The sequence below is a fragment of the Musa acuminata genome, chromosome BXJ3-10 (assembly GCF_036884655.1).
Source record: "Musa acuminata AAA Group cultivar baxijiao chromosome BXJ3-10, Cavendish_Baxijiao_AAA, whole genome shotgun sequence".
Classification (NCBI taxonomy): Eukaryota; Viridiplantae; Streptophyta; class Magnoliopsida; order Zingiberales; family Musaceae; genus Musa; species Musa acuminata.
Window position 1 is genome coordinate 3816788 of NC_088358.1, and position 21746 is coordinate 3838533.

The 21746-nt window shown below is 35.6% G+C and overlaps 1 protein-coding gene across 3 annotated transcripts in view; it reads right to left on the reverse strand.

Moving 5' to 3' along the window:
• LOC135651658 (probable inactive DNA (cytosine-5)-methyltransferase DRM3) overlaps positions 1-21746 on the reverse strand; it is a 60023-nt gene that overhangs the window by 22726 nt on the left and 15551 nt on the right. For 2 of the 3 annotated variants that reach the window (XM_065171921.1, XM_065171922.1), the window contains exons 4-5: positions 12861-12968; positions 4624-4723 (exon numbers count right to left, since the gene is read on the reverse strand). In XM_065171921.1, the coding sequence (XP_065027993.1) occupies positions 4624-4723; positions 12861-12968 (208 nt within the window). Of the gene's footprint in view, positions 1-4531; positions 4724-12860; positions 12969-21746 lie in introns of those variants that run through there. The other variant, XM_065171923.1, reaches the window with a different exon arrangement.

Below are 21746 nucleotides of genomic sequence, written 5' to 3' on the forward strand. Positions count from 1 at the left end.
TAGTATTCTACAATTTGACAAAAAGAACTAACTCTGATATAGATTTTATGAATTGATAAAATAGCAGCAAAGGGATGCCGCTAATGCAGAAGAGGGCAACCTGGGTGGTCTGCCGATGTAGAATATGTACCAGGCAGTAACTTTTTTATTTCGCAGTCTTTTCTTAAGTTTTTTTTTCCAAAACTAGGTACATACCAGCAAAGCCACACGGTATATATAGTATCCGGCTCAGGGCCTTGACCATTACAGTCCGATACCAGAGATTACATTCCTCAATCATAAGCATGGAAAAGATAATAAATACAACAAAAATAATGATAACTCAGTTTAAAGCAGGATTAAAATTTTGGGTGTACCAGTTTGTACAAACCAATATTTACTGATGTGACCTCGAACCAGTAAGCAGACCAACCATTACCAAGCAGTCCTAATTTGTACCCCAGTAAGCCAAGAAAATCTGTCTTACCACCTGGTTTTCAACAGATAAGGCTAACTCACAAGGTGGCCAGCAAACCATCAACCCTCCAACTTGTTATCATCACAAAAGAACCTCTTTCCAATCTTTTTCAGTTCAAACTACTCACGTTCTCTCTCAAACAGCCATTACTATCCTCGGGAAGCATTGTGTCTTGGTAATACATCCTATTCAAGTTTGGATCTCACAAAAAGTATGACATTCTTCTTCAGATCAAGTAAATCTGAAGTCATTTTTCTAAATTTTGTGTTTGTTGTTTTTGAGTACCAAGTGTAAGGCTTGATTCATGATAACTTTTAATCTGTCTACATATTAGTGTAGATCTTCTTGAATCTAAATCAGATGAATCAGTGCAAATCCAGCCTAAGTTTATGTTGATCATAGCCTGATCCACACAGATCTAAACTAGATACTCAAGGATTCGACCAAGATTTATGTGGCGATCTTGGTTGGCTCCACAAATTTTAACCAGATACTGATCTAGCCTAGATTTGTATGGACTCATCCAAAATTCGCATAGTTCTAGACTGAATCCACATAAATTTGACTAGATTTAAATAGACTAAGCTACATGTACGTAAATCTAGCTTAAATCCTCACAAGATTCTAGCAAAAATAAATCATGAGTTCTATAAAACTATAATGTTGACCTCCAGCTACAACCACGGACTAAGATACCACAACATTCATTTTGGTATTAGTAGGGGTCACTAATATGATATGGCAAATTGACAAAAACATAGATGATTACAAGATCCCTTCCTCGATCTAAATATACCTCCAAGTCAATACCCAAATCAAGAACTGACCGAGTCTTTAGGCTAGCCTGTGTAACTAAAGAAAGTCCTGGACCTACTTGGGCTAGGAATTTACCTATCATTTGGTTATGCTTTCAAGAGGCAATTTTGACAACTCCTTAGAGCCTTATTCTGAGTCTAATTAAGGCTTTAAAGACCTAATATGGGTGTCGAGTATTTCTGTACATAGTTCCACTTGTCTTTTAAGAGCTACAATGTCCACTTTGAGTGGGACTTTCAAAGAGATTCAAGATAAAACTTTATCTACAAACATAAAAGATCTATAATAGTCCCATATTGCTTAGATAGAAGATAGAGAAAGGGTAAGATGCTAGAAATAAAAGTTTTGTAAATCCCAGTGGCATCACAAACTTTGATCCCTCTCAATACTCTGTGTTGTTCCTCTCAATACCTCTTCTCTTATCACTTTCTCCTTGATTCTCTTTTGCAAGTGTCTTTAAAGAAGGAGGGCGATCAGTAGGAGGCACTAAACTTCGATTAATTTTGTATCAGCAAAGGTGTCTAACTATTCATCTACAATAGCTCAAGTACAAGAGGACAGCCTCAAAGAGTTGATATTGAGGATGTTATCGTGCTTTCAAAATCTTAAACTCCAGTTTCAGGAAATCAGTGATTGATCGAAGTCAGAAAAGAAGAAGATTTTAAGGGTGATCACCATATCTACACAAGATCCAACTAAAAAAATAGCATAATCAAACATAGTAAACCTACTAATCCTCTCCAACCTAATATTTAGCAATGATGAATGGAAAAACAAGTTGATGGATTGGAGCCTACCAAAGAGCAAGGTTAGGAGACTACTTCTAGTCCAGCCTTACCAGGTGTACAAACAACCTTTGACATGCCTACTCCAGCCTCCACATGTTGGAGAGATCGTTGGATCAATCATAAAAACTTCCTTGACATATGCATTCTTCAAGTTGTGCAAATTGTAATTTAGCATCTACAATAATTGGGATCTACCAGCTACCCCAACATAAGGTCAGCCACACCAAGGCTCACTTGGATTGTCACTATTTGCAGGAACAAAACTCAAAGAAGTTTGGTTCAGTGGCAGAGATGAAACATGAAGAAATGCATCCCGATGATCAGCCACTGAAGATCTCCACCTTCAAAGCCTCCAAATCGGCTAGGATATCAGCCCTTGAGGAGGAAGTTGTGTACAGTGGGCTAATTTCTCCTCCAATTGCCAAGAGGATTGCCAATGATGCACCAAACTACAACAAGATATTCAGAGCAAATTACTTCATCAGCTCAACACTGATCAACATATATTTAAATTGATTTCCCAGGAATTAAAACTAATCATCTTTTGTGTCCTTACAAGTTGTAACAAGTGACATCCTCCTGCATCCTTCACAAAAGAAAAGACAAAATTTTAAAGCTTTCTTTCCTAGGGACCTAGGCCACTACCATGGTAACAAGTAGCCCAACATCGGAAGCCACTAGGTACAAAATAGAACAACTTCCAATGTTGGGCTTTGATGTCTTTATCAAAGCTCAACACGGCCCAGATCAAGCCTTAGCATTTGAGGAAGTTGTGTACAGCGGGCTATTTTCTCCTCCAATTGCCAAGAGGATTGCCGATGATGCACCAAACTACAACAAAATATTCAAAGCAAATTACTTCATCAGCTCAACACTGCTCAACATATATTTAAATTGATTTCCCAGGAATTAAAACTAATCATCTTTTGTGTCCTTACAAGTTGTAACAAGTGACATCCTCCTCCATCCTTCACATAAGAAAAGACAAAATTTTAAAGCTCTCTTTCCTAGGGACCTAAACCACTACCACAACAACAAGTAGCCCAACATCAGAAGCCACTAGGTACAAAATAGAACAACTTTCGATGTTGGGCTTTGATGTCTTTATCAAAGTACAACACGGCCCAGATCAAGCCTTAGCATAATGCATGTGAGGCATAGCCTAGTGGTCGCTCCATGCCATGATGTATTCTCTAACCTTGTCCACGAGTAACCCTAACCTACTCGAGCCCCTTACCACACCCCAATACTAGGTTGGCTCTGATACCAATTGTGACGAGGATAACTAGTCTGTCACTCCAAACCAATGACCAAAATTCTTAAGCTAAAATTAACAAAAGTACATCTATTAGACTCTTATAAATCATTCGTAGTCTTAGCCCACTTCCAATGTGGGCCTAATCAGGGTGTTCCAATTGCAATAATCAATGACCAAAATTCTTAAGCTAAAATTAACAAAAGTACATCTATTAGACTCTAATAAATCATTCGTAGTCTTAGCCCACTTCCAATGTAGGCCTAATCAGGGTGTTCCAATTGCAATAACGAAACTTTTTAAGCTAAATTATACATGATCAGGATATAAAGCAAAGCTGCAAAAACACGAGACCAATGAAAGTATATAAAACGATCAGTGCTACTATCATTACCGACATAAAACTTGCAAAACACCAGGAAACTGCATTTCACTTTCAAAACAACTGAAATATTAGGTACTCAATGGATACAATCTATGCTGTATTTTCAGAATCAACAACAATTATTTGGCATATCCAACTCATTAAAGGTCCAAGTACTCAGCAAAATGATCAATATTGTCATATTAACCACAAGGCCGAAGCACTTGAACTGACATGCTTACATTTTATTTTCTTTTTGCCTTTTGAAATCTTTTGCTGTTGTTTAACATTTTTCAACTGATGACAGATCCAAGTTTCTAAAATTATTGCAAACAAAACCCAAAAACATACTCAACAAAAGCTAGAAAAACTTTCTCAAGAACAATGTGCCATTTAAAGCGACACAACTACATTTTATCTTGTCTTTTTTAATTCTACAAATTGCATATGGCATTTCCATAGCTTGACAGGTCCAAAAATTCAACAAACAACATTCAACTAGAATATTGCAGTCTTATGGCTTAGATGAGGGGAAAGAACCTAAACGTATAGCCAACAGAAAGGTACCAGCACAGTAAGTTGATCTCAGCTTATTTATATTTACAGTCACCAAAAGTAAATAACAATAGCTTGTGCACCCACTTGTCAATGTGATTCAAATGAGCAAAACACTTGCCTCCAGTCCTAAATATGACTAAATGCACTTTCAGTCTCTACTCAACAATGTTTAAATATATTTATTGCTTAACAAACATGTAAAACTCTTTTAAAGAATCACCCAAAACAAACAATATACTCAAAAATCAAATCAAAAAATAAAGAAATAATTTTCAAGTAATATTAGCAAGTACTTTCAGACTGCAATGAACATAGAGCATTTAAAGATTCCCAAGGCAAAAATAGATAAATGCAAATCCATTCATTTGAGGCAAGCATGACATGCCAAGCTGTTTCAGTGCCAAATCAACTTCTTCTTCTGCAAAGTTCATGGCTAATAGGTACAATCTCTTATCTCCATCTTGAACAGAAGGCACATTGTGGTACTGTGACATATGAGGAAAATTCAAGACAAGTTAAATTTGAAGTCAAATAAAGCGGATAATCATTTCAATCAATGTAAGGCCGCAATGGCAAAACATGAATATTCCTTCGCCAAAATGAATATTTATGAAACCAAATTAACCACAGTCAAGCAATCCATGTAGTAATACCAATCAGTTAATTAGATTAAAATATGAGGAAAATAAAAGAGAACCACAAGGACAGCTAAGGATACACTATTCTGGAGTAAGAAAATCCTCTACCAAGACAAGAAAATAATATGATTAAAATCAACACATCAAATGAATTGCTCAAGCAAAAAAGAAGCAAGATGCATCATTATAAAGTGAACCATAATAGAACCTCAGCAACAAAAATAGAATTTATGAAACATCCATGTTAGCATGGGTATGCCAATCCGATATCTGATTGTAGTAGCCTCTTATTAGTTCAGAGTCAATATTAGATCATTTGATTCCTTATCACATTTAGATACCATAATGGCTCTAATTAAAGCAAAACAAATTTGGGCAAAATGAAAGCTCCACAAGATTATGCAAGTGGTTGACAATTCAAGGCCAACATAACAGATAATTAACCAAAACCAAACACCATCTACCCGGTAAAAATAAACTAGATCATAATCTCATATATCAGGCATTGTCACAAAAATCTCAGATGGAACATAAACATGCTCAAGGTAATTAATCAGACCCAGATATAAGAATGACACAAAAATAGAATAATAAAGAAGAGAAAGGAAATGAGAAGAAAAACAGCTAACTATTGTATTAAGTTTTCAAAAAGTTATATCAACTCCATAGACTTCTAATACTTCCACACCTTTTATAAGTTCAAATCGGACACCAATTGACTACCCTTTTAAGAAAAAAAAAATGCAACATATGACTTGCTGAAACTAGAAAAACTTTGATATTCTAGGAATCCAATTAAGCAAACAAGCAACTAAAAGAAATTTGAGAACACTATTAGGAAGTTCAGAAAGTAACTATCCCAAGCTATAATTATGAACACAAGCCTTCCTAAAAAAATCTTCAAATCCACTAGGGAAAAAAGAGGGAAAAGAAAGTAACCTGACTGTAGAATAATTATAACATATCTCCACTCAGATTCTGCCATATAGGCTCATTATGTGCAAAAGACAAACTACAGCAGCACTTCAACTGAATTAAATCACTAAATGAAATTGTTACCTTACCTAATGAGTTCGCTAAATGGTGGTATTCTATCAGGCAACCTTCTGCTCCTCTCAACTGTTTTGCTACCTTCCACCACTACCCTACTCTCCATCACTTTGATTTTGGAAATGGAAGTGGGACAGTATCATCCAGGAAGCCCATCGATTCAAGCATTCTACTTCATTACAAACAAATATCTAACCCTCCCCTAAATCAAGCATTGCAACTTTATTTTGCAATCTGAGTGTACATATTTTCACCACAACAGGCAATTATGGCTCCACCCACAAATCTACTAAATCAATAGCCTTAAGTCTCTTTCTTAAATTGTTCATTTTGTAGGTTATTTAATTTGTTCTAACTTTATTCTTCATTTATTTTTAAAAGTTTAGATGTTTCAATAGGTAAAGCCATAAGAACTTTGAGATGAGGAGTTTGGGAACTTAAAAAATCTGGAATTATTAAGGAGAGTCAAATTTCCTCCTCAAATGAGTAAATAGCTTTTGTCTTGTTACTTTATTCTTTCAGTTTGATTTGTGTTGGTGGGCGGCAACTTTCACTTTAATGCATTGTGTTCTCCTTCAGATTTCGATGATCTGAATTCTTTATTAGGAGAATGATGACAAACTAGGGCAATCAACTTGCATTCACCCAAGAACCCAATGACACTGGAGGAACAGCAAAGTAACATCTTGATCATGACTAAGATCTGGCTTTTACAGATCAAACGGCTGACCAACATGCAGACCAAGCAATTTCAGTCAGTCTTATCCGGGTGATAAACTGATTGATATTGAGCTGGATCATCCAATACCAGTGCCCATCATATCTTTTGTATTCTCACATTTTCTCATCTCTTCTTCTGCTAGTGGTTCTTACAGTTAATCTGCATTGCCTCCTCTACACTAGTACCACCCCTCCTCCACTGCACGTCTTATTGTCTGATGCTAGTGATCACGTACTCTCTTTCCCTCTTCTTTCTCTTATTCTGTTGTCAGTTCTTTCAGTTTGACCGCCCCATTGCTCCTCCCCTCTACAACTGCTCACCCATGTCATCGCCTCTCCTCCATCATAAATACCTCTCCTCCTCCACCTCCTCTTTACGAATCTCCGAATTGCTTCTTAAAGAAAAACAGAATCTACCTATCATGGGGAGGCAAAACTGCCCAAAAACAAAGCCACCAGACAACCATTTTGGGTTTTTTAATGTGCACAGAGCAGCCAGAAATGTCAACTATCACAACACGTAGAGCTACCCGGGTGGCACATAGCTATATGGGCATTTGGAGTAGTGTCTTAAGCTGGTTCATTACTTGGCTCCACAACAGTTTTATATATGGGTTGTTGAGGCATACCTCTCCTATTTAGTTTTATTTTACAGTTTTTTTGTTTCTATCTCTTCTTTTGCTTTGTTCCTACTTGATCGTGTTTATTTCATTAGCTTTATTAAACAAAAGCACAACCTATTGTTTTGCACAACATAATTATGTTATTTGCATCCTCTTGGCAATTTTTTATGGTTTGTCTAGTACCAATTAGCAATCAGACTAGTCTAGAATTGGTATCCATTAGCATATCGACGCTCAACATAGATCAATACTATTGTAATCAAATCCCCAATTTAAGCATAATTTTTCATTTCATTTCTTGCTAATGAAATTTAGGAAATAACTATTCAACATTCCAAATAGGGTGATGTCATTTTTGTCAGTAAATTAATGAAAACAGATTAAATAAAGATAAAAATAAAAAAAATTTACCTTTTGTGCAGGGTTCACCTCCTATTTAAGGAGAAGGATTTCTCTCCTTCATTCCTTACCAAGCCAAGCCTAGCAGCAGGAATAAGGAGTTGCATCCTACTAAGGAGAGATAGGTTCCCCTGCCTTTCTTGAAAAATAAAAAAATTTTTCGGTTCCCTTAAATGTCTGAAATTTTATCTTTTGATTAAAACATGTTATAATTATTCATATTATATGCAGTTTCTAAAATTTTCTTCTATTCCTTTAAATGTCTAAAATTTTATAAATGGATTAAAACTTGTTATAACTATTAACGTTATATGAAGTTTCTAAAATTCTCTCTTATCTCTTTAAAGGTTTAAAATTTTATTTTGGGATTAAAACATATTGCAATTATTCATGTCATATGCAGTTTCTAAAATTTTTATCTTGGATGCATGATATTTGATTTCCATTAGATTTATATAATACTTTATTAAAAATATTATTTCTCCTTTATGTAATTTTATCTTTTTAATCTGCTGTTATTTATTATGTTTTAATAACTGAATGCTAATGAATAAATGTTTTGATTATAATTTCATGATGTCATAATTTGGAATTGAGAGAACTGGTTTGAATTTGGGTTGAAATCAACCAATAGGCTAGGCCATAGCCCGCAGACTAGGTCCAGCCAATTGGCCAAACCTAACCAACAAGCTAGACCCAACCCGTAGGTCAAGCCCCAGCTTGTAGGCTAGCTCAACCCAACCTAACATGAGCAGTCGTGTGCGGTGCACATGACCAACCCATGAGCTATGGGTTGGCCCAGCCTGGTCTGGTGCATGTACAGTCATGTGCAATGCACATGACCAATACATGGGTTAGCCCAACCTAGCCCAGCGTTATACAATCTATCTCATTGTCCTTTATTTGATTTTGGCCCAAATATTGATTAAACGGAATCAGATTTGATCAGTTTAAATCGATTCAAGGTGTTTCCAAACTAGTTTGACATTCAAGTCTATTTATCCTGAACTGAACCCAATCTGATCCAAATTATACCAATCTAGGATAATTCCATACTAGTTAAATGAGGATTAGAGACCGATTCAGCTGGGTTCTAGTTAAATCGAGTTCAATTTAATCGATTGAGCTAGGGTTCAAGTCAATTATGAGCTAATTGATATAAAGGATCGAAATATCATACCGTACCAGAGTTTCAACATTTGCTCGGTACGGTATGATACTATATACCGAGCGGTATACCGTTCGGTATACTGCTCGGTATATATATTTATTTATTTATTTTTATTTATTTATTTATTTATATTTATATATTTTTTTATAAAAGGCGACGCGACGTCGCCTTTTCCTTCTCCCACGCAAGGTGACGTCGCCTTTTATAAAAATATTTATATATAAATATATATATATATATTTCATCCGGTAATGAGCGGTCCGTGTACCAGTCAACTGACGAACCGGAACGTACTGCCCAGTACGAGCGGTATTATTCGAAACTGCATACCTTGATTGATATTATTTGATATTAATTATGTTTAAAAGATAAATTGAGATATTTTAATGTATTATTTCATCCCGATATAAACATGACTAGTATGAGATGATTTTATTTCCCTACTGAAAGTACGTAGGGTGATTTCCTTAGGAGATTAGCAAGCCGTCAGATGTGGCGATTGGACGATTCCTTCGTCCACTATTAGGAGGAATGTGCCCCCACTTTGACGAGTGAGGGACACCACTCCATCAATTATTGAGAGTGCAATATAGTTTTATCTTCATCCGCTATTGGGAGAACACAAACTCGTCCCGTAGGATAAAGCCTCTCCATCCGCTGTTGAGAGAGTGCTCGTTCAGGTATTTGATATACTCCACTGGGATGATTGACTTTCGGACATGTATTTATTTTACAATTGACTTAGAGGCGTTCCTATTTAACGTTATTGAAATTTTTTTATTTTGTTTTTGATTTTCAGAACAATCTCCCAATAGCACTAACCAGATTCTAGTAGAGAGCAAACGCTAGGTAAATCCAATTGGACTTTATTTTTGAGTGGGCAACACTATGTTTCTCAATAAAGCCCATAACTACTTTTGATTTATATTTAATGAATAAATAAATTATAATAAATATTTATAATTTATGCATATTAATAAAATAATATTTATTTACTTAGCTCTTGATGTACTTATAGAAAGATGTTGTAATTTTATGAAAAAATCTAGGATATGACAACCATTCAAACCATCGAGAAAGAGAGATAAGATGAGAAGAAAGGAAGAGGAGGTAGTGGTGGTGGACAAGGTGGAGGTCGAAGAGAAGGAAAAGGGGAAGAAAATGAGTATATGGTGGTGAACAAGACTGAGGAGGCTGAGAGGAAAAAAAACAGAGAAGTGGAGGTGGAGGAAAAGAAGGCAGAGAGGGAGAATAAGAAAGGCAAAGAAGAAGAGAAGGATAAGACTGTTGTCACATCCTTAAAAGCAAGGTTCAACTTTACTAGGTAACAACCTAAGCTCTGCTCCTTGAAGCTCAAAAGAGAGCAAATCAGGAGGCCAGTTTGACCATCAAATACATTATAACTGATTACATTTAGGAAAATTAGCCAACCAGTGTGCACAACGGTTAGCCTCTCTAAAAAAATTATGAATAACTTTAAATGTCTGGAGTTCACTAAAGGCCACAAAAAGATTTCTAACACAATTCGAAAATCTTTATGATGGTTCTTCCAACTGATTGAGGATTCTAGCAATCTATCTCTATTTACAGCATCAAAAAGCCCTCACTAATTGCAGTTTGAACTCCTCCAATAGCAAGGAGTTCATTGTACCAGCTCCCTTCTTCATTAGTAATTTTACAATCAGACCCGTTTCAATTAGTTACAACCTTCAAAATTCTTCTTTTAGGACTCTTTCTCACCTTTTCTTAATAATACAAACAAAATTAAACTGGTTTCAAACTAAAAAATAAATAAATATTCTTTGTAACAAACGAGAAAAGGATCATCAGTTGTATCTAAAGAATAAATGTATACACAAACAAGTTCTAGTATCTAAGCAATTAAGCATGATCAATTCAATGTCAAATATGATCATATACCTGCACCTACCACTAAAATGATCATCATAAGTCGATGAAAGGTAAGTTAGGGTCCCTGATATCACTCCATTATAGATCGATATGGTATGTCTATAAGACCCATGTATGGAACTGCTCCCACATCTAATCAGTGTCATCAAAAAGGCAATAAGTGCCAAGGTTCCAAAGCGTCCGAGATGCTAGGCACTCACCCAAGCGAAACGAGATGTTCGTCAATATAAAATGATAAAAGAATATAATTAACATCATTAATATAAAATTTAGACAAGATATGAGTTCCATATAATTTTAAATTCAAATTACCACCACTAAATATTAAATTACATTCATTTAACTAGCAACAAAACATTAAACTGCTAGATTGTCATAATCTAATAATAAAATAACAAAACAAAGTAAGATTAGCATCAAAATTAATATTATTTAAAATTATAGCAAAAAATTAATAATTTAAAATTAACATCAAAATTAATAATAAATTTCTTGAGCCACGGTAGGAAGGAGGAGCATGCTATCAAGAACAAGGAGCTGCAGCACGAGAGGAGGGAGGCTGTGGGGCGAGGGTTGCAATGAAGGGGGGAAGAGGGAGGTCAAAGGAGAAGGACAAGGAGGTTGGTGTCGGGGAAGGGAGCAGCTGCGACGAAGGGGGAAAAGGGAGGAGGGATCGGTGGTGGCAACTGCGATGGTGGGGAGCCCGGGGGGGGGGGGGGGGGGGGGGGTGGGTGGTGTGAGGGGGAGGAGGGGAAGGGAGGGACGAGGGTGAAGGGACTATGCGATGGCAGAGGAAGAGGAGGAGACAGAGAGAGATACCGAGGAAGATCTTTATGCATGTGTACAATTAGGAATTGAAATGTGCAAGGATCAACCTTGGACTTTTCTATTTCCTTATATATGTCAACAAAGCATAACCTCAAAAACATGTCCTAGTGGATGTAGACTAACTTCTTCATGCATGTGTACAAGAGCTGGACTTTCAAATGAATCAAGTTGACCATCAACTAATTATGCTCCCAACTGCTATACGTTTTCTGAAGTTAAATTTGGTTTAATCTAAAGTTGTGTTTTTTTTATTTTTACTACTTAATACTGATCAAGTGTCATTCATCTTTATTTAAGTTTTCATGTTTCAGAAATAATGAGTAATTTGAATCAGGACATCTAATATGTTACAGTTGCAATAGAATGCGCTAACTGAATCATCTTAACTGGTCATGAGCTGGTCAAATTTGAGGCATAATAGGGTCCTACAACTTGTACAATCACATGGCATGCTTTCTGTTATAGTTTTAGGCTTTTAGCCACCTATCAAACTAATTGACTTAGTTGATTCCCAAATTTACCTGATTAACTTAAGAAAATAAATAGGCAACTGTATTGCCCATAAAGAGGTAACAGTATAAACACATCCGATAATATAAATCAAGAAGTCACCTTAATCTTGTTATTTTAACTTGGTATCTTCTTGCATCACTGTTCCCTACAGCTCTCAGTTTATATACCCAAACCACTCTCTAAACTATAGTCCACATTTCTCCTTACTTTTTTTTTCCTTCAACAGAAATTTTAGGCGACAGGTCTCCTTATCAGTAAGCAATTACTTCTGGTTTTGATCCAAGCAACAGTCAGCCCAAGTCATCCAGGGGGTCCAGGAGGTGCAGCAGTATTGCAACTTTTAAAAGGAAAAAAATCAGAAGTTCAACATGAGGACAAAAAACTTATCTTTTGTTAAAAATTTATTATTAGGAACCTGATTTCATTTGCATTAGTGTACCATGAAGATGCAATCAAGGGATCCCACAACTGCTAATAACTTGAAAAAAGCAAACCTGCCTCCATTACAAGAGCGAATGCAATAGGACTTATCACAAGCAAAACAATATCGTGGCACAGGATAGAACTTGCACAATATTCAGAACAAACTACAATAAATGGACATGTGGACCTGAGCATAAAAATTCCAAGCTAAGAATCAGTATAAATAGCAAGATGAAGAGTCCAATAATGCATATTTTCTCTAAGTTTCCACTAATGGTAGCCTAAACCACCCACATGCATTGAGTAATATAAGCATTTAAGAAAAGAGAAAGAACATAGGGATCACCTCAGAATCAACATTATCATCTAACTCAGACCCAAAAAGAGAATCAGCTTCTTCCCTCTCAGGACTAGAAAAACCATCCAAAGAGCTTGATGCTTCAGGACCTGCATTCTGAAGAGCCAAATATGTTTACCTTAATTTTTATCTCAGCCCAAATGAAAGAAGTTGCTAATTCTGACTGCATAGAGAGAAAACTAAAAATATATATTTTTTCTCCAAGGATTGAAAAATCATACCGTACCGGAGTTTCGACATTCGCTCGGTATGGTACGATATACTATATACCGAACGGTATACAATTCGGTATACCGCTCAGAATATATATATATATATATATATATATATATATATATATATATATATATAATTCAGCGACGTCGCCTCTCTCTTCTCCCAAGCGGGGCGACGTCGCCTCGTGTATATATATATATATATATATATATATACGTCACCGAGGCGACGTGACGTAACCTTTCATAAAAATATTTATATATAAAAATATATATTAATATATATATATATATATATTTCGTCCGGTAACTGGCGATCCGTGTACCGATCAGCTGACGGACCGATACGTACCACCCGGTACAGGCGATATTATTCGAAACTGTATACCAAGGTAGGCAATTTCGAATGATACCGGCCGATACGGGCGATACGTACCGGTCCGACGGTATACCAGTATGCAGACCGCCCGCAACTGGGCGAAACGTTTAAAAGCATCGCGTATCAAACGATACGGGGTAATATCGAGCGGTAACGGTCGAATACCGAGCGGTACATACCGGTCCGACGGTATATCGGTACGCGGACCGCCCGCAACCGGGTGAAACGTTTAAAAGCACCGCATATCAGACGATACAAGGTAATATCGAGTGGTAACGGTCGAGTTGCGGGCGAAACGTTTAAAAGCACCGCATATCAGACGATACAAGGTAATATCGAGTGGTAACGATCGAAATTCGACCGTTACCACCTGGCACAACTCGGTAACAGTCGATTTTGACCGTTACCGCACTGTAAAAGTGCTACAATGCTCCAACGGTCAAATTAACCGTTGGAGCACTTTCTTATAATATTTAAACCCTTCTTCTCCCCTATTTCACTCCAATAGATTCTCATACTCTCTTAAACTATCTCAAACTCTTTTTTCTCTCCTAAACTCTACAAAACAAGGATTTGTAAATTCAATCGAGGTTAATTTGGGAAGATTAAGAGGAAGAACTTTCTAATCAAGAGGTATGTATTCTCTTTCTTTAATTAGAGAGTAATTAAGATCTTTAATATTATGATTAGTGTGTTTCATGCATATTAAATATTAAAAAATATTTATGATAGTAAAATAAGTTTAATTAGGTTTTATTAAAATTATTTAATGCTGCGATTAGTCATTTTAATGATGATTTAATTAAAATTTGTTTGATTTTATGTCAATTCAATATGTTTAATACCTATTAGGGTGTTTGTCATGTTTATAGTGTTGTAAGAGAAGTAATTAGTGAAAAATTAATTATGTTAATCATATAATTAGTGTATCTAATGATGATTTTATCATAATTTGAATCATATTGGATCAAAATTATATATTTAATATTTCTTTTATATGTTTGACATATATATGATGGTAAAATAGGTTTAATTAGGTTTTATTAAAGTTATTTAATGCTGCGATTAATTATTTTAATGATGATTTAATCAAAATTTGTTCGATTTTATGTCAATTCAATATGTTTAATACGTATTAGGGTGTTTGCCATGTTTATAGTATTGAAAAAGAAGTAATTAGTGAAAAATTAACTATGTTAATCATGTAATTAGTGTATCTAATGATGGTTTTATCATAATTTGAATCATATTTGATCAAAATTATATATTTAATGTTTCTTTTATGTGTTTGACATATATATGATAGTAAAATAAGTTTAATTAGGTTTTATTAAAGTTATTTAATACTGTGATTAGTCATTTTAATGATGATTTAATCAAAATTTGTTTAATTTTATATCAATTCAATGTGTTTAATACCTATTAGGGTGTTTACCATTTCATAATGTTGAATAAGAAGTAATTAATAGGAAATTAACTATGTTAATCGGGTGATTAGTATATCTAATGATGATTTTATCATAATTTGAACCATATTGGATCAAAATTATATATTTAATGCTTCTTTTATGTATGTAACATATTTATGATGATAAAATATGATTAGTTATGTTATAATAAAATTATTTAATGCTGCGATTAATGATTTTTTATCGATATTTGGTCAATTTAATATGTTTATACTTTATAGTTTATTTGATTTAAATTTGGTAGGATCATGGCACCAAAGGTACAACCACATGATGATGCATGGGTTCATGTCCGAAAGATAGATGAGAATCGTCATCATTGGCAATGTATTTATTTTGACTACATCGACAAGGGTCGAGGAATAACTTGGGTGAAAATGCATTTGGCTGGCAAGTATCCTGATGTTGCAAAATGCAAGAAGGTTCCGACGAAGATCCGTAAATTATTTTAAAGCAAGCTACAACAAGCAAAGGAAGATACATTAAAAAAAAAAAACAAGAGTTGATGAAAAATATTATAGGGCTACACAGGAACCAGTTTATGATCGGTATGAGGGTTGCGGCGATCAAGTCGACCCGGATCTCACAGTTGGGATTCGTGCATCATTGGAGAATCAATATACGGTCGATGAAGCAATAAGGCATCGACGACCTGACTCACAATTGGAGCACGGCAATGGTAGTGGAATCCAGAGGTCGACTAGCATGAGACAACCAATTGCTCCTTCTCAGTTAGGCCGAACTAGTAGCATGAGGTATGGTGGACTCCGTGGTTTTATGAGAGGTCTTGACAGGAGGTCCGCATCAGATATTGTTGATATTGATTCGCAAGTCTCCCTCACAAACAGCGAAACATACACGGATTGACGATGCATACACAAAAGAGAAAAAAGGGGATATTGGGAAGGCAATCTCAAAATGGTTCAACTTCCACATGATTCCAACCAACACAACCCAAGGTCCATATTATTAGAGCATGGTATCTTCTATTTAAAAGTCTGGCACGGGGATCCAACCTCCAACACCAAAGGAGATTTACGACGTATACTTAGATGAGGAGGTGATAGAACTAAAGGATTGGATCAAATCCTTCAAGAGGCAATAGGACGAATATGGGGTGACACTAATGTGTGATAGTTAGATAGGACCAACAAAAATGAGTACAATCAACTTTCTTGTTTATTGCAACAGAAGAGTGGTGTTTCATAAGTCTGTTAATGCTTTTGAAAAGATCCAAGGTGCAAACTAAAATGAGAGCTTGATGGACACTATAGTAGAGGAGATTAGACCACAGTATGTTGTCCAAATAATAACAGACAATAGAGCGAATTTCAAAAAGGCTGGTTTGCAATTGATGAAAAAAAGAAAAACTTTATTTTGGACTTCATGCGCAGCTCATTGCATAGACCTAACGCTGAAGGATATTGGTGTGTAAAATGCAGTCAAGAATTGTATAGCTCGAGCACAATCAATTACAAAGTTTATATATAATCATCATTGTGTCCACGCTTTAATACAAAAGTATGTAAACGGTATGATACTCCGACCTGGAATTACTCGGTTTGCTACCAATTTTATTGCATTAAAATCATTACAGCAAAAAAGGCATGGCTTGAAGGCAATGGTCACCTCACAAGAGTGGTCTGAATCCAGATATTCGAAATTGAGCGATAGAAAGAAGATAGAAAAGTCCATTCTTTCCTCTAGATTTTGGGAGACTACGGTAGAAATTATAAAACGTGTGGAACCACTTTATATTGTCCTCCGTAAGGTCGATATGGACAAGCGTCCACAGATGCCGTATCTTAAATATATGCTAATTTCAACAAGAGAGGAGTTCGGGAGAGCATTCAAAGATGATTTTAAGGCCGACCAATACGTACGGATCATTGATCGTCAGACCAAAGTTCATATGGATCAAGATATCCATAATGCAGGTAAATTCATATTCAGAATAATCTAATTTATTATTATTTAGATAATAAAAAATCATACTAACAAAATTATGTCTTGCAGCGTATTATCTAAACCCAACAATTCAATATTAATGTGCTCTCGGAACGTAAAATAATTTCCTAACGACACTACGAAATATTATATATCGGCTCTTGTCAAACACTACTGATGCAGCCGATGCTCTTATGGGGGATCGATTATTTCAAGAAACAGTTGGTTCATTCTTCGACGTTGTAGTTGTATCGTGTCGTTACACTATGGATCCTAGTGAGGAAAAGTTATACATATTGATTATCAATTATATTTAATATTAATTATTTGTTATGCTAATAAAATCTTATTTATATCTTTTTGCAGTCGAGTGGTGGCTACAATTTGAAGGGGATGCACCACATTTAAGGAAGGTTGTCGTTCGTTTACTTTCACAAACAACAACATCTAATGGTTGCGAACGTAATTGGTCAACGTTTGCATTGATTTATACGAAGGTCTGCAACAAACTCTCCTACAGACGGTTAGAGAAACTAGTATTTGTCCATTATAACATACGGCTAAGATTGCGATGTGCTGAGTTGGATAAGGAGCTAGAGGAACCAGATATTGATCTCATTGACCTCCAATTCTACAACGAAGATTCAGAGCCAATGTTAGATTGGGTTGAAGCAGCAGAGAATCAAGAGGATCCTCTACTTGATGAGGCAAGAGATCCTCAGTGTCCTTCACGTTTTATCACCGAGGCAATAGAAGAAGAAGAAGAAGCACAACCACAACAGGTGGAAAATCCCCCTCGATTACAACGTGGTAGGAGTCAAACAACATCGAGTCAAACTGCTCGAGGAACTACAAACACCCAACGGTCACAGTCGTCCGCCCAGCGTGCAAAGGCAAAGGGGAAGGCAGTAACATCAGTTGCATCGTTGGAAAGAATCGAGTCGGGCGACGAGACACCTTCACAATCACATTCAGCAACTCGCTCGGTCCAGAGACATAATAGCAACACGGACAGTAGTGCCTCGACGGATGATGGCGGTGATGCCGGGCAGTCGTTGGTCTCGTCTACACAACTTGAGGGTGGTGCATGGACTGAGGAGCAATATTTTACACATGTCACCCAAGATTCAGATCATGGAACTCAACAAGGTACTGGTCAAGTTTATATGCGGAAGGGGAAGGGGAAAAGGAAGGCAGTGGATGAATTTGAGCAAATGCGACAGAGCCTACATGTATTCACAGAAAGAAGCTCATCGTATTCACAGTCATCGTATTATGGAGAATCATACGGGCAACAGCAGTATGGTGATAGTTGGTCATCCTTCTCTAAGCAACAGAATGATACAGAGCAGTAGATCAGTAGCGAAAGTAGAAGCTCTGACATTCACCAGTATATGCCTCAAGAGCTGCCTCGGACAAATATGATTCATGACGATCAGCCTACGATCAACACCACATTGATGCATCAATGGCATACAGTGTATCAATACACTATGTCATGGGATTAATTTCATGATTGGATCCAACAAACATATCATATTGATACGCAGATGTATAGGATCGAGGACCCCGATCCACCACCCGTAGAGGCCCATCGTTCATTTTGGTGGTAGAATCAACAATTAGGTATATCTACATATGTGATTATTTAATTCATTTGAATTTTAGAGTTTATATTGTAATAAAATAGTCTAACAATTCAAATGATTTTTCTGTAGATATTTTAATATTTACATAAGGACAATCCATAACGGACTGAAATACGAACCTTGAACAAACCTTCCTCAAAACCCGAAAAAGATATGTGATACTATTCTTACCTAATTTACATTGATTTTGTTAAACTTATACTATTACTATATTTATTTCTAACTTAAAAACCCTATCCTAACTTTTTTTTATTTTCAGGTATTTTCAGAGGGTTTTACACCTTAAATTAGGTATACCGCTAGATACACCGTGGCGTGCCGCTCGGTACACGGTACCGTACCGTACCGAGCCAACCTCGAAACACCGGTATGGTACGGTATTGCGGACCTTGCTGTATACCTTGATTTTCTCTTAAATATGATCACTCTACCCAACTTAAAATTTTTTTGAGGAAATATACCCAACTTATTATTGGACCTCGGAATTTTAGGTCATCAGCTTGCAGATTGCTTACAATGTAGTCCCAAATGTGCCCCTCGATACTATAAATAGAACTCCTCCCCATGTAAGAAGAGTTAATGAATCATTTGATCCTTTCATCTCAAGAAAGGTATTTTGAAAACCATCTCCTTTTACATGATAAGTGATCAACACACTTCTTGGGGAACATCTCAAGTAGCTAATGCATTTTTCATAATAGTAAATTACTTAACATAATTACTTCATATCTATTACAGATGCACCAAACACTTGTAAGAATATATAAAGAAAAAAATTTTAAAAAAAAAAGATCGACAAAAGGTTGGCTTGATAGAGCTATTGGTTTTCCATGCTGTTAAACAGTTGCACAATGAAAATGGATGATAAGTGTCCGATCGAATTAATCAGGTTGTGTAGGAACATGATTGAGAGTTCATGCAAGGTTCTAAGTAATTGCTCTTGCGATAGAGAGTCCACATTAACATCATCGCTTAGCAGTTAAAATAATTGTTTCATATCACTAATTAAGAGACCTAGTAGTATTTTCCAACCATAACAGAAAATTTTGAAAAGCATTGTCTCATGGTAAGCTGAATATTGATCAAAATCATGTCATGCAATTCATAATATTGTACAAATCATTGTCCTAGGCTGATTTTATTTTAAACAACTTCTCATCCATATTCTCATAAATCAAGTGAAATTTTATAAAAGTGATTGAACTTAACTGAAGTTCAACTTTAACTAATTTTAGTTAAATTGACAACAACAAAGAAAGAAAGAAAAAAAGGAGGGGGAGAAAAGCAGAGAGATTAGAGAGAGAGAGAGGAGGGTGATGAAATCCAAAAGAAGAATTGTGATTATAACTAAGAAATAGAGTAGGAAATTCTACTACTATGGGCTTTATTATTCACCACAGTCATCGCGTTTGTCATCAGCCGTTATTATTACAATGTTAATCAATACCACCACATAAAATAAAGGATAAGGGGAAATGTAGCCTTAAACCTCTTAAGTAGCAATGTCATTGTGGAGAAAGGCACTGTCATAGGATTTGAGAAAAGCTTAGAAGCCACATTAAGGGCTTTCTTCAAAATTACAAGTGGACAAGTTTTGGTTAATTTCATATGGTATAATAATAGTCATTTAGTATGATAAAATAGTTTTATAAAATGACAAATATTTACCTTTTACTAATTGATCATAGACATTTTCTTACTTAATGTACATAAATTTTCATTGTTTGTATTTTATAAATTTTCCAATTAAAATTTCTAGTTTCATAAATTGTATGATGATATACATCAACTAAGCATTTATTTAAGTAGGAGAAATTAATGTTAATAGAACAATCAGGAATCCTACATGGATAACTAGGCCTTGTTTTTCTTAAACAGTGATATCTTTATGATGGACATTGTTATTTAACTCCAACTTCATAAGTCATTTGCATTGAGCATCAGACAATAATTATTAATGCAAACAATGATTTCATATTATCTTTCAATATGAATAGTTAGTAAGGTTTAAATCATTTTTATAAATTATTGTTTTATCGTTATATATATCCTACAATAACAATAACAAAGTCATAAGTCTCGATTATTTGGAGTCGATTACATGAATCTTTTGCTATCACTAAAATATGTAAAAAGTCATATGTTTAGTTAAGTTCAATATACTTAAATCTTTATATATAGTTAAGTTCAGAGTATGTAAAAAGCTATATGTTTAGTTAAATCCAGAATACTTAAATCGTTATATATGCCCTAACAAACTAAATATAATAAAGTATTATCATATTTATTGTACACTTTTAACGTCCTTTATGTTGATTTACCCATTTCTCAGTACCTTACATATCAGTTTCATGTTATATCAATCACGGACTATAGTTTGACTCGTACCGACTAGTATTTATGTTCGAGCCCAAATTGAGCCACTTTAGACCGCTGCCATTTTGGGTGGTCTGGTGCGGTCTATTAATAAAGAAAAACTTAAAGGTTACTATTTCCATTAGGGCTTGTGAATGTGAGCCCTCTTCTCCATATGCAGGGAGCACGAAATCATGAGCTGATGCATACCTCCTTACCAATGTCATCCCTACCTCCATGCCGCCGACCTCAACTATACTTCCTCTCCTCCACTTCTTCTGCCTCTTCCTCCACCACCTCCTCTTCCTCCTCTTTCTTCCTTTTCCTCCTTCCTCCTCTTCTTCCATCAACCCTTCTTCTTCCTTCCTCTTCCTCCTTCCCCTTCTTTGTTTTTCATCCTTCTCTTCTTCCTTCCACTTCCTCTTTTTCCTTCTTCATCCTCCTTTTCCTACAACGTCTTCTCTTCTTCCTTAGGTGAATTCACAGCCTATTCTTCTTCAACATTGGTTTATACTAGTTTACTGAATGTTGGCACACCGTAACCAACAATACATACTAGCTCGGCACACCCTATACGATATCCTGATAAGAAATCGAAATCATTGGTATTATATCCCTTGTCAGCTAGAATTTTAATTTTAGGTACTAAACCCACTCAAATATTGACTCACAATATTTCAATTTCATTTAACGGACCTGCATTATCCTGGCTCAGACCACCACAGATCCAATCCATATTAGCATACCATGTAATGGTTCAGTGTGTATTATGTTTCAAGAAAACATGTAAAAACAATGAAAATTAAAAGAAAAAAAAAAGTTACCGCATGGTAGAAGCCTATATCGCCTATATTGGGTGG